General features: G+C 37.6%; 1 protein-coding gene across 2 annotated transcripts; it reads left to right on the top strand.

Annotated features, from left to right (window-relative positions):
- Positions 1-6,180: 6,180 nt before the first annotated feature.
- LOC122078855 (homeobox-leucine zipper protein ROC8-like) lies at positions 6,181-10,788 on the top strand. 2 transcript variants are annotated; one of them, XM_042645027.1, is made up of 11 exons: positions 6,181-6,418; positions 6,535-6,911; positions 7,306-7,423; positions 7,547-7,735; positions 7,823-8,284; positions 8,389-8,490; positions 8,587-8,796; positions 8,909-9,089; positions 9,201-9,469; positions 9,567-9,656; positions 9,772-10,788. In XM_042645027.1, the coding sequence occupies exons 2-11, from the start codon at positions 6,799-6,801 to the stop codon at positions 10,168-10,170; spliced, it is 2,133 nt and encodes a 710-aa protein (XP_042500961.1). In that variant the 5' UTR covers positions 6,181-6,418; positions 6,535-6,798; the 3' UTR covers positions 10,171-10,788. The 2 variants fall into 2 exon arrangements, with proteins under 2 accessions (XP_042500961.1, XP_042500960.1); XM_042645026.1 differs by having other exon boundaries at positions 6,181-6,911.
- Positions 10,789-12,722: the final 1,934 nt, after the last annotated feature.

Below are 12,722 nucleotides of genomic sequence, written 5' to 3'. Positions count from 1 at the left end.
CGTGGCTCTATTCACATTTTCGGTGCTATGAACTTTTTCTTTCCTTTCAAGTTTCTTTTGGGGTGTTTTGTATGGGGTTGGACATAGGGGATTGGTACTAAGCACATCACCTCCTCAAGAAAATATGGCTTGTTTTATTTTCAAGTTAAAAAAAATAAAAATCTAATAATTTTTTATATTCTTTCATCTAAAAAACCATGGGTTTTACCAGAAAACAAATGAGGCCCAAGGAAAATTATTTCATGGTTCACACGCCCAGTTTATTATGAACCACATCTCCTTTTAAGTAGGATCATCTTTTTGTGTGGATCATGCTAGGGCAATCTACAAGAAAAATAAACAAGTATTTAAGAGAGAGAGAGAGAGAGAGAGAGAGAGAGAGAGTGCAAATCTAATCATAAAAAATATGTTTCACTTCAACTTGATTGTTTGATAAGTTTTCAATCTCATCTTGATCATGTATTGTATTCTGTATAGTTTCTTACAACATCTTAGTTATGTACATTTTTGTTGTATTTTCAACGATTAGAATTAATATAGTCAAATTAATTTTAGTTTTCAATCACTTTCAAAGCTTTATACTGTCATGTGACAACATGTATTTGGTCCGACTTACTATAAAGTTGACACTGAATAGATATTAACTAGTTTACGTTGATAATTCTTGCAGGTAATGCTTGTGATGCTACATCGATCTCTTATCTTTTAATGAGTAAATTCTTTAAGGAAAAAAAAAACTTTTATACTATTGGTTGCAAATAAATATATTTTATACTAAAAATAAACATGGGAGAGGGTTCCCTCCGATGCTCGAGTACTATTTTGGGAATAGAAATTGGATCTAACAGGTCCTGATCACTAGATGACCCACTCCACTTATCACCCTACTTTTTAGAGAGAAGAGATCCAAAAATACTATGGTGGTCCTGCTACTTTATAGACTACGCCTTTCGGCCTGATCTTAGGCCCTAACTCATCCTCCAGGGACAAACCTTGCGGAGAAACCCTTTGACATTAAATTGCGGGATTTATTTTAGGGGAGAGAGACACTAGGGTCAATTGTTTCTAAATCTTGTTGTGTGGTTACTTTCGCACACAGGTGTTGTGCGAAAATGTTTCCCAAATAAAATACACACAAACACACACACACACACTGATTATAATGAAAAACTAAACATCTCACCAAACTCATATCTGCCCTTTGGCAGCTTCTAAACACACCCTTATTTCCAAATTAAAAATCTTATTCACCCCCTTAAGCTAGCATGAGCAAGTGAATACTAATAATGCCAGAAAAAAGCAAAATTAATTTGGTTCCAAAGTAAAACCCTTCTTTGTAAAGGATATTCATGTTTGTGATGATAAAGACACCTATGCATAATAATAACATTTTTAAAGATTTTTATTAGAAGAAGTAGGAAATAGAAAGTGAAATAGAATCATTTCAGGAGGACGAACAGTATTTGAGAGAGAGAGAGAGAGAGAGAGAGAGAGAGGAACGCTCGTTTTATTTATTTTTCTCTTGTAACAATAAATGGGAATTTTGTTTTGGTAAATAAAGGGAAAATCCTTTGAGATGGTTATAAAAGACAACAGCTAGGCATGGCAAGATATAACACCTATGAACATTATGACTTTTGTATAAAGATTCTGATCTAATGGCACACATACCATCCTTGAGAGTTGAGATATTTTATCGTGCACTTCTCAACAAGAGAAGATTCTAAGGATAAGGAGTTGGGACTTGGGACCTCAACAAAAGGTCCTACGTAATCAGATTTATCAATAGATTCCAAAGTCACGCAAACCCACGTGTCCAAGCTCAACCCTTTCACGCTTCCCTCCCCATGCCGATCCCCAGTTCTCCACCTCACCACCCACCCCGAAACAGTTTAAATGAAAGATTTTTACGGTTCCGGAGATTCTTTTCACACGTGGCAAGTCATCGTTTACGGTGACGCACGCCAGTATCTATTCATATATACTCTCATTCTTCTCTTTTTTCTGTTGACACAAAAAAAAAAGTCAAAGTAAATGTCAACGTGGTCAAAATCATTGACGTCCAATAATTTAAATCAGACGGTTGTGAAAAGCTGGTGAAGTTCTTTGTAGGTCCCACATGTTAGAAAAAGGCCAATTGGGGGAGGGGGGGCATTGAATGAGGATTCAACTTTTTGTCACCAAACCCCATCCGACTGGCATAAGTATTAGTAAAGAGCCGAAGTACGGCTTCTGAAAGCGATATGGTTTTAAATTTTTGTGCACGATTTTGTAAACGTATACAGTGTCTTTACCTTTCAACTGTTGGATGCGAATGTGGGCCTCCCATCAAACGGTTGAAGATTATTTTAATTAAAAAAATGAAAAGTAGGGGTCTTTGTTTGATATTGATAGATAGATTGATGGATTACACGGGGATGAAAGGAAAGAATGTCATAATCATCCCTCTCCCCATATCTCCTACTATCGTTTCCAAAGTTGCATATACTGGAATTGACCTTATTTTTTTAAATGACAAAAATACCCCCTCATTATTTTGGAATGTTCCAATGTGCTGATGCATTTAGTACGCATTGAACGGCTGGCAACATTGAGGCATTACTCCCCATTGCTTTCCAACCGTTGAATACAATCTTCTCCAGTGTGCCAGAGAAGCCAACAGGCACCAGATGGCTAGTAGCACTCAAGTATCCATCTTTTATTTCCTAGCTATCAGATGTGTGTTGGAGAGGATGTTGTTCTACATATAACAAATAATTCGAAATCGAATTAATTGAATCAACTGAACTGAAGCTGGTGAGGTAGAATTGAAATTGATTGACTTGATTTTTTTCTTAGTCTTGATTTTTGTTATTAAAAAAGTTTCACTTTTTCGTATTAATGGATAAGTTCAATAAATTTATTAAACATCCAATGTGAACTTGGTATGTTGCTAGTATATCCGTAAGTTAGTATTCATTATGTCTATCTCTCTCTTATCTTTTTTTAAATAACCTCCATATATTTCATATATGATGATTAATCACATCCTTCCATTAATGTTTTCTGCTAATTTATCGTACCCTCTCTTCTTCTTTTTTCCTTTTACAATTTATAATAGACTAGTAAAGAGCGGTCAAAATAAACCATAAATCATATCTGGTTTGACTTTTGTATTCTGAACTCCTTATTAGTTTAATTAGTTTTAGGTTGATACATTAAACAAACTAAAAAAAACCATCAAAGCTGAACCAAACCAACCTTTTGAGTCCCTTATAGGTGAGTATCATTTGTAGAGTCAACTTTTGTCTTTCATATTTTATGGGTATGTGTGTATTATGGCTTTTCTCCTTGAACTTAAGAGAAAACTCACTAAATTTGTTCATAAATTGGTTATATTTATTAACAATTCATAATTGAGAAATTGGGAGTATAGTGAACTTTAACACCTGGGCTTTATGTTGTGACAAGTTTTCTTAATTATGGTCATATAATTTCTTGAGAACTTCAAAATGAATGTAATAAATTAATTGAATAAACAAATGACTGAGTTTAATTTTAATTATAGTGGATGGAGTTATAAGAATTGACATTTCAAGAGAAAGGAGCTTGTTTTGATTTTAATACACAGGTAGATGGACAAAAGGAAAAATAACAACCCTTCACTTTCTCCTACCAAAACCATAAATGGATAATGTGTTCATCAAATAACATCCATGTCCTTGAGCTCTTGAACATACATAAATAAAGTTCAATTTGTATTCTTTTCCAAGAATTATTATGGGTTCATTCTTTATTAGGAACATAATGTTTAAACATAGTGCCCCAATCGCATTTTAGGAAAGAGAGACATAGCTATCAAGGGTTTGGCAAGTGTCCTAAGTGTTTCAATGTAGATGGTCCATTTTATAACCTACTCAAATGGATTTAAGAAGCGTTTATAAAAATAGTTAGTTATAATAATTAATAATTCGATGTTGGGTTTTACTGATTTTCCTGACATCAACCGAATATTGCATTGCCACAAATGGATGTGTCTATCTTGTCCATATGTTTTCCAATATTCTCACATATTTCTTTACCTATTTTAAGTTGATTGAATCTTGTATTCAGGGAATGTTTCCCTATAGTATTCATCTGTATATTGCAATTCATGCTTGCACCTCTATTTATGTACTCAATCCTCCTAAATTCAACTCCAACGAGTTGATCATTCTCCTAAGATTGCCAATGAAGATATTTCACCACCCTCGACACCTTGATGCAAAATGGTACCTAAGAAATATATGAGAGTTTTCTCATTATGATTTATTATTATTCACAAAATATATTGCGTCATGATTTGTTGTTTGGGTTTTATTGAGTTTCCTCATATGAATTCACATAAATAATCTGATGTAATCCTTTATGATCTGTTCTTGGTGTTTTAACAAATTTCTTCATTACGCTTTGTAACATTAAAATTTCATGTTCTTGCCTTTTCCCTTCACCATATCAAGAAATTTCTGAAAAATTGCAAACAAATAAATAAATTCACTATCCTACCAAGGACATGACTGATGTCCTCCATTCCTATGGCTTAAAAAAAAAAAATTCCAATTGTAGGCCATGAAACTATGGACCAAGGAATTTCTATAGAGTTGTAACACGTCATGATTCATTATTAGGTTTTCACAAAGTTTCCTCATTATGCTCTATTAGTAATCACAAGAATAACACGTCATGATTCGTTGTTGGGGTCATACTTAGTTTCCAAATATAAATTCACCGGATTGATTTGATGTAATCCTTCATGATCCATTGTCGGGGTTTTAATGAGTTTCCTCATTGTGCTTTGTAACATTTAAATTTTATGTTTTTGCCTTTTTTTCCCCTTTACCATGATCGAGAAATTTATAAAAAATTTCAAAAAAGAAGATATATCCTATAGATCCAAATTCTATTAAGCATGCCATATGTCTGAGTGTTCTGTGGTTAAATATTTATTAGAAAAAAAAAAAGTCAATTCTTTTATTAGGTTGTAGGCCATGAAACTATAGGACCTTGGAATTCATATTGACTTGTAATAGGTCATGATTCTTTGTTTGGGTTTTACAAGTTGTCCTCATTATGTTTTATTAATATTTAGAAAAATAATACGTCATGATTTGATGTTGGGGTTTTACCGAGTTTCCTCATATGAATTCACGGAATTAATCTAATATAATCCTTCATGATTCGCTATCGGGATTTTAATGAGTTTCCTCATTATGCTTTGTAATGCTAAAATTATGTTCTTGTCTTTTTTTCCTTTACCTTGACCAAGAATTTTTTATAATTTTCAATTAAAAAATGTAAATCACTATTCCTATTAAGGGCATGATTGATTTCCTAAGATCCCACTTAAATGAATCAAAAAATATTTTTATTTAAGTGTAGAATATAAAACTATAGGACCTTTGAATTCCTATAAAATTGGGCTCTTGATTGATTAAGACGAAGTTGGTAAAATGTCCTTTAACGGAAGGGAAATGGTTCAAATAAAACCCTCCATAAGATGTTTGGATAAATATGAGACCCTTAATGAATCTAAATGCTTTTCCAATGCAACAATTATCTCAAAGATCTAAAGAGGATGCAATGATAGGACACATCATTTAAAAGCTAAGCCATGCGTAATTATTTAGAATTAAATCAATGCCTAAGATTCAACAAATAAAGTTTTCAAAATTAGGGCATTCTTCTTAATTTCACATAATTAATATATGTAGAATCAACTAACGATTTTGATTCAACTAAGGTCAAACCAAGAAGGATTAAAAGACACAATCTTGATGGTGAAGTGATGAACCATCATGATTGTGATCATATACCAACTACATTGTGACATTGAAGATCAGACATCTTTAAGGTCTATAGCACATATTGAAAGGCTCTAATGTCCTAGAACCAAAAGCTTCAAAATTTTTGACAAATGGGTCCTTAAAAGGCTTAAACAACCAAACATTACACAAAATTGAACCCAAAATAAAGAAAAGGGAAAACCCATCATTAAGTTACATATAAATCTATAAAAGATCATGAGGTTTGACTTTTGGCCACATATGTTAGGAATTGCTGAGAAGAGATAAACAAAGGGGTAATTCAGGCAATATAAATTATTATCGAACTTCACACAATAAAAGGCATTAAACTTAAATGAATTTGACCGGAAAAGCCAAACTCCGGTGACTGATAAATTCATCGCTGGTGAATTCGTTTTAAAAGCTCAAAGCTGTACTCCTATGAGTGCGCGGACTGAACGACTAAGAAGGAGAGAGAGAAGAGAGAGAGAAGAGAGTCCTCGATGGGTGAGAAAAGGATTTAAAAGCCTCTCTACTCGCTAGTCTCTCTAAGTTCTCAGAAGAAGAAGGGGGCTTTAAAATCCGTCGGTTACCGCTCAAATTGGGTGCTCTCAGTGGTCGGCTTTTCTCCTTTTTTTTTTCAAAATCTTTGGAATTTAGTTTTCCCGGAGAAAAAATTTCATTAGGTTTATACAGTATCTCTCAACCTCCCTGATTCATGCCGATTTCACAGATTTCCCGGCCGTTTCTTATCCTCCTGAAATGAAATGGGCAATGCAGAAGAGCCCGAGTAGAGCAGAGGCAATTCAAGCCCATACCCAGGCCAATCCCAAAAATCCTTCTCCCTTTGGCCCTACTTGATGGGTTTGCTTATACTAAGTCAGTCTTCATTAATATGAGGAGCAGAGGTGAAAAAAGCTAACTACTGAACCAGTAGCAATAGCAGTAGCAGCACCGGCAGCAGCAGCAAGAGCAGACAGTAGTGGCGGTGAATAAAATGGAATCCGGTAGCGGCGGTGGGTCTGGTGAGGACCAAGATGTCTCTGATCCTCACAGGAAGAAGAAGCGTTACCATAGACACACAGCTCGTCAGATTCAAGAACTTGAATCGTAAGAGATCATTGTTACATGTTATTTTGTTTTATTTCATTCACCTATGCCTTCTGAAACTGCCCTTTTACTGATTAGTTGGTTTTTGCCTTCTTTATTATTTCCTGTGGTTGGGTCCTTCTCTTTTTGGGTCCCCGAGGGGCTTTTTCTATTCTAGTTTCTCTTTGTCTTAGTACTGTCGACCTGTTGTTTATTGTTGGGACTGATACGAGTTCGTTTCTAGTTTATTATTCTGGTTTTCGTTTACTCTGGAGTTTGATCCATAAATGTTTGCTTTGAATGACCGATAGCGTATTTGAAGCCTTCTTCTGTATTGGATTTTCTTTCATCTCTGTAAAGGAGAGTGCTCCGTGTTCTTTAGTGGGTAATGGTTTTGTTGCTTGTGGGGATGAAGGGTTTTCAAGGAGTGTCCGCACCCGGACGAGAAGCAACGGAGCCAGTTGAGCAGAGATTTGGGGCTAGAGCCTCGCCAGATCAAGTTTTGGTTTCAAAACCGAAGGACACAGATGAAGGTAATGTGTTTTTATCTTGCACAATTTTGTCTGTTGATTTCTTTGTGTTTCTGCTATTTTCAGTTTTTGCTATACAACTTTTTCCAGCTTCAGAAATGGCAAATCCTCTTTGTTTATATTCAGGCACAACATGAGCGTGCGGATAATTGTGCTCTAAGGGCAGAAAATGATAAGATCCGATGTGAAAACATAGCAATTAGAGAGGCGCTGAAGAATGTAATCTGCCCCAATTGTGGGGGTCCTCCAGTTGGGGAGGATTCATATTTCGATGAACAGAGACTGCGAATGGAGAATTCCCGATTGAAAGAAGAGGTAAAACTCAGATGATCTCTGCCTTCTACCATTCATTTTTGGGGTTTCATCTGTTAATTTGCTTGTGGTCTTTGGAATATCTTGCAGGTTGATAGGGTATCAAGCATAGCATCAAAATACATTGGAAGGCCTATTTCACAACTGCCACCCATGCAACCATTTCCAGCCTCCTCATTGGATTTATCTGTTGGGAGTTTTGGAGGTCAGCCAATTGGAGGACCATCCCTTGATCTCGACCTTCTTCCCGGAAGCTCATCCTCTGTTCCCTCATTGCCATTCCATACAAGCATCTCAGATATGGAGAAGTCACTAATGGCAGAGGTTGCAGCCAATGCTTTCGAAGAATTGATGAGGCTTTTTCAGATAAATGAGCCCTTATGGATGAAGTCTCCAATCGATGGGAGAGATGTGCTTAATGTTGAAAACTATGAGAGGATGTTCCCAAAACCAAGCCACTTGAAAAATCCTGAAATTCGGATTGAGTCTTCAAGAGATACTGGTGTAGTGATGATGAATGGAATGGCATTGTTTGAAATGTTTATGGACTCGGTGAGCTCTGTCCTTCATTTTATAATTTCACTTTTCACTAGTGAAATAATGGTAACCTGTGACTTCTATTCTTAATTATCTGATGAGGTTTCATTTGAGTGCAGAACAAATGGGCTGAAGTATTCCCTACAATTGTCTCTAAAGCAAAGACAATTGAGGTGCTGACATCCGGAATTGTGGGGAGCAGGAGCGGTTCTCTGCAACTGGTGAGTGCCTGCTTTTTTTTTTTCAATTAAAATAATAATTGGTTGGTCGTTTTTCGTTTTGGGAGAAGGTCGTCTGATTTAAAATTGTTTATACAGATGTATGCAGAAATGCAAGTGCTCTCCCCATTGGTTCCTACTCGAGAATCCTACCTTCTGCGTTACTGTCAGCCAATTGAACCAGGCTTGTGGGCTATAGCGGACATCTCCTTCGACTTATCCCGAGAGATCCAGTTTGGTTCACCTTCTCGTGCTCGGAAGCTTCCTTCTGGATGTTTGATTCAAGACTTGCCCAGTGGATGCTCCAAGGTGAAGAACTCAATCAGATAGTGTTGGCATTTTCTGCCATGGGATTGTACTTTGTATTAGACCTAATCAAATTCTGATTCATGTAACCTGAATTCTTGGAAATGTTTTATAGGTATCTTGGGTGGAACATGTGGAAGTGGAAGACAGGAACCCAATTCATCGGATTTACAGAGATCTTGTTCACGGTGGAATGGCATTTGGAGCTACAAGATGGATTAGCACTCTTCAAAGAATGTGTGAGAGATTCAATTGTCTGATGGTGACAAGTTCACCAAGTCGAGACTTTGGTGGAGGTGTTAGATTCAGCTTTGTCTTAACATCTAATCTTCTTCCTCTTCCGAACAATTACTTCTTGTGTACAATTCAATGACTTGTCTGGTTGTTGTTGTTTTGGTGATGTTTAGTAATTCCCTCACCAGAAGGTAGGAGAAGCTTGATGAAGCTTGCCCAAAGAATGGTCAACAACTTCTGCACAAGCATAAGTGCATCAAGTGGTCACAGATGGACCACACTTTCTGGCTCGAATGATGTTGGGGTTAGAGTCACAGTTCACAAAAGCTCAGATCCAGGGCATCCCCATGGTGTTGTACTCGGTGCAGCAACCTCTCTATGGCTCCCAATACCTCCGCATACTGTCTTCAATTTCTTCAAGGACGAAAAAACTCGATCTCAGGTAATACATAAATCATCTGTTTGGAGCAACATCTTCAGGACCCTTATATCAAATCAATCAATACTTGACAAAAATTCTCTGTTCTTACTTCTGACAGTGGGATGTACTCTCCAGTGGCAACTCTGTACAAGAAATTGCCCACATTGCAAATGGGTCACATCCAGGCAATTCTATTTCAGTTTTTCGGGTAAGTTTTTTGAAGTCGGATATCTTTTCTTATGGTCTAAATTATGATTTATGAGTTATGACTGGTGGTATGGATTGGTTGCTTATTTCTGTCCCAATTTTGTTCTATCCATCAGGCTTACAATGCTAGCCAGAATAATCCGTTGATACTTCAAGAGAGCTTTACAGACCCATCTGGATCGCTTGTCGTCTATGCCCCTGTTGAGCTCCCGGGAATCAATATAGCAATGAGTGGGGAAGACACCTCATATATCCCCTTACTTCCATCAGGATTCTCCATCTCTCCTGATGGCCGGCCAGACCAAGTGGGAGGAGGAGCAGGGCCATCAACAAGCTCAAATATACAAGGGAGCAGGTCAGGTGGTTCACTGATAACAGTGGCATTTCAAATACTTGTGAGCAGCTTACCATCTTCAAAGCTGAGCTTGGAGTCGGTGACAACCGTTAATAACCTCATCAGCACTACTGTCCACCAAATAAAAGCTGCTTTGAATTGCTCCAGTTCCAGTTCCTGATAGAGCTTGCAAAGGCTGGCATATATAGTTTTTGCTCCCTCATCTCGTACCTCCTTAAATATACTGGTCAGAAGAACTCAGAGCTCTTGCTGGTTGCATTCAATGGTGGAGTGAGACATAGGGTTGGTTGGTTGGTTGATTGGTTGGTTGGTTGGTTGGTTTGGACTTGAATGCCTTCATCAAGAGCTGAATCTGAAGATACTACTTCTGCCGCTCTATCCAAAGCTCTCAACAAAAATTTCATCATTATTAGAACAAAACCCACCCCTTCCATTTTATCCTTTGATAGAAAGCTTCGTTAAATAGAGGAAGTCAAGAACGCACCATACTCTTCCTTCATTGCTGTGTGGACTTTTTTCCTTCTCATCCCCCATTTAGCTTAGACTCCACCCCTCTCTCTCTCTCTCTCTCTCTCTCTCTCTCTCTCTCTCTCTCTATCCTTTTGGCTTCATCACTGGCCACACAACAAGGGTAATGGTTCGGGTATTGACTTCTGTTCAGGGACTTCAGTTTCATATAGAATATGTTGTCTCCTTACAGGAAAGTTTCCGTAATTTATCCTGTCTGTTTGCTTTTGTTTGGTTATAATAGAAAAAGAAGTTATTTGACATTTAAGTAGGGTGGTTTGTTTTCCGTTCAGATCATGACTTCACACCCACACGCACAATGGCTCAAACACACACACACTAGTGCCACAACTATCATAAATTTTTTTTTTTTTTTTTTTTTTTTTTGTATTGGGCTTCTTAAATAAGCATCTATGTGGGCTCTCACTTTGTCACCCATAAAAGAATTAAATTTATGTAAAAGTGTACAAATCATTTTTCCATGTGTATACAATGGAGCAGTGAATTGTTTGGGTTGAAGAGGACGGACATCCATGGTAGTACCATTTGACCTCTCCGGCGAAAACTGACTTGATGTTTCGATCGGTGACATCTTGATCGGTGGCTGTGACCATCAATGACCGTAACCATCCACCGGACTGTGTGTTGTTTGGATGCTGTCGAATGTTTACTGTTCAACTAAGACATCTTATGGTCTTGGAGCCGTTGGAGTTGTATCATGTGGGTGGGCCTAGGGTGAAGGTCACATGGGTTTGAACCCTATAAGCCTAAATTAAAGTTATCACTGGGCCCACCTAATGTCGTTGTTATACTAGGTGAATTGTCTGAAAGATTAATGGCTCTGGGCTGAAAATATCCATTTACCCACAATCTTAAAGGAAAATAGTGTCCTAGCTAGGCCTATCTAGTTTAAGCCAGGCCAGCCAACCGGAAAAATCCCCCAAGGATACCAAAGGCAATATTCTAATCTTGAGAGGACTTAATTGATATCAGCCAACCCTGGCTGAAACAGGGTTAAACAGACCTGGTCAGCCAGTTACTTGAGGGGATTTTTCATAAATGCCTTTATGATCCCAATCCAACTGATGTAATGGTCAGTATCAACTTGCCCACATTACCACATGTTTGCTATGTTATGTTAGTTCCTACTTCACAATTTGTCAAATAGGGCTTGGATTAGCATGGTATAGCTTGGTGGAGGCCCAATCCTGGTATAAGTCATATACTTGGGGAATGCTTTGGCTGTTCTCATTAAAGCCCATTGTTTAAAAACCCATATAATGGGGCTTATAGGGAACCGAAGAATATACTCAACCCAGAAGCCCATTGGATTGGGCTACTACCAATTGGCCCATAGATCCAGTGGGCTTACAAGTTTCTGACCCTGCAGCTAGTGGGTTTACTAATTATCATGGGTTCCTTGATAAAAAGTCCATCCATGTGCCCCATGTAGCAAGTGGTGACAAAATCTAGATGTCACCAGTTATGTTGACATGTAGATTTTTACCTATTAAATCTTTGGCTTTTAGAGCAAGGATCTAATTGGAATGAAGCTTGGGCCAGGAAGATATAGGCCCAGCCTAGCCTACGAGTTTAGGGCCTAGGGTTGGGCCGTAATATGCAAAAACATGAATATTTTTTTGGGCAACACGTTGATCCATCTGTTGGGTTCCAATCCCAATTGCAGGACTATCAAACTAGGCTTGCCAACGCAGGGTCCAATCACAATGCACACGAGAGCATCAACATGACCCATATAATTTATATTCATGGGGGCGGGTTAGTCATTTCACCTCCCTCTATGTTTAGAGCAACAATCACGCTGCCAAATTTTCTTTTTTTCTCTAAAATTTCCTTCCTTTTTTCATGCATTCTATTACACATGGCAAGAAAATTTTAGAAAGTCATTATGCAATTGATATATCGTTAATATTTTTATAATCTTTAAAGGAGAGGGATGGGTACATTGCGTATGTGTTGTAAGCTAGCAGGCTGCACCAATGGGGGCACAGGACATAACATTAGACAGAAGGGACGAGGGAGCGAAGAGAGAGAGAGAGAGAGAGAGAGAGAGAGAGAGAGACGCAGTGGGTGCTAGCTTGCAGTACACTAACAGGCCCATCCTTTCTTCAATCTTTATTTTGTCATAAATAAATCTGGACGTTAACATTAATTTCTTGATATGACATTGACATAATATAACAT

The sequence above is a fragment of the Macadamia integrifolia genome, chromosome 5 (genome assembly GCF_013358625.1).
Source record: "Macadamia integrifolia cultivar HAES 741 chromosome 5, SCU_Mint_v3, whole genome shotgun sequence".
NCBI lineage: Eukaryota > Viridiplantae > Streptophyta > Magnoliopsida > Proteales > Proteaceae > Macadamia > Macadamia integrifolia.
Note: the sequence above shows the minus strand (reverse complement) of the source record. Positions and strands in the feature narration are given on the sequence as shown.

What these genes read in the sequence shown, in the direction of transcription:
- LOC122078855 (XM_042645027.1), top strand. Translation starts at nt 6,799, where the DNA reads ATGGAATCCGGTAGCGGCGGTGGGTCTGGTGAGGACCAAGATGTCTCT. An exon ending in ACCGAAGGACACAGATGAAG is followed by an intron (nt 7,424 to 7,546) that starts GTAATGTGTTTT and finishes GTTTATATTCAG; the next exon opens with GCACAACATGAGCGTGCGGA. An exon ending in GGAGCGGTTCTCTGCAACTG is followed by an intron (nt 8,491 to 8,586) that starts GTGAGTGCCTGC and finishes TTGTTTATACAG; the next exon opens with ATGTATGCAGAAATGCAAGT.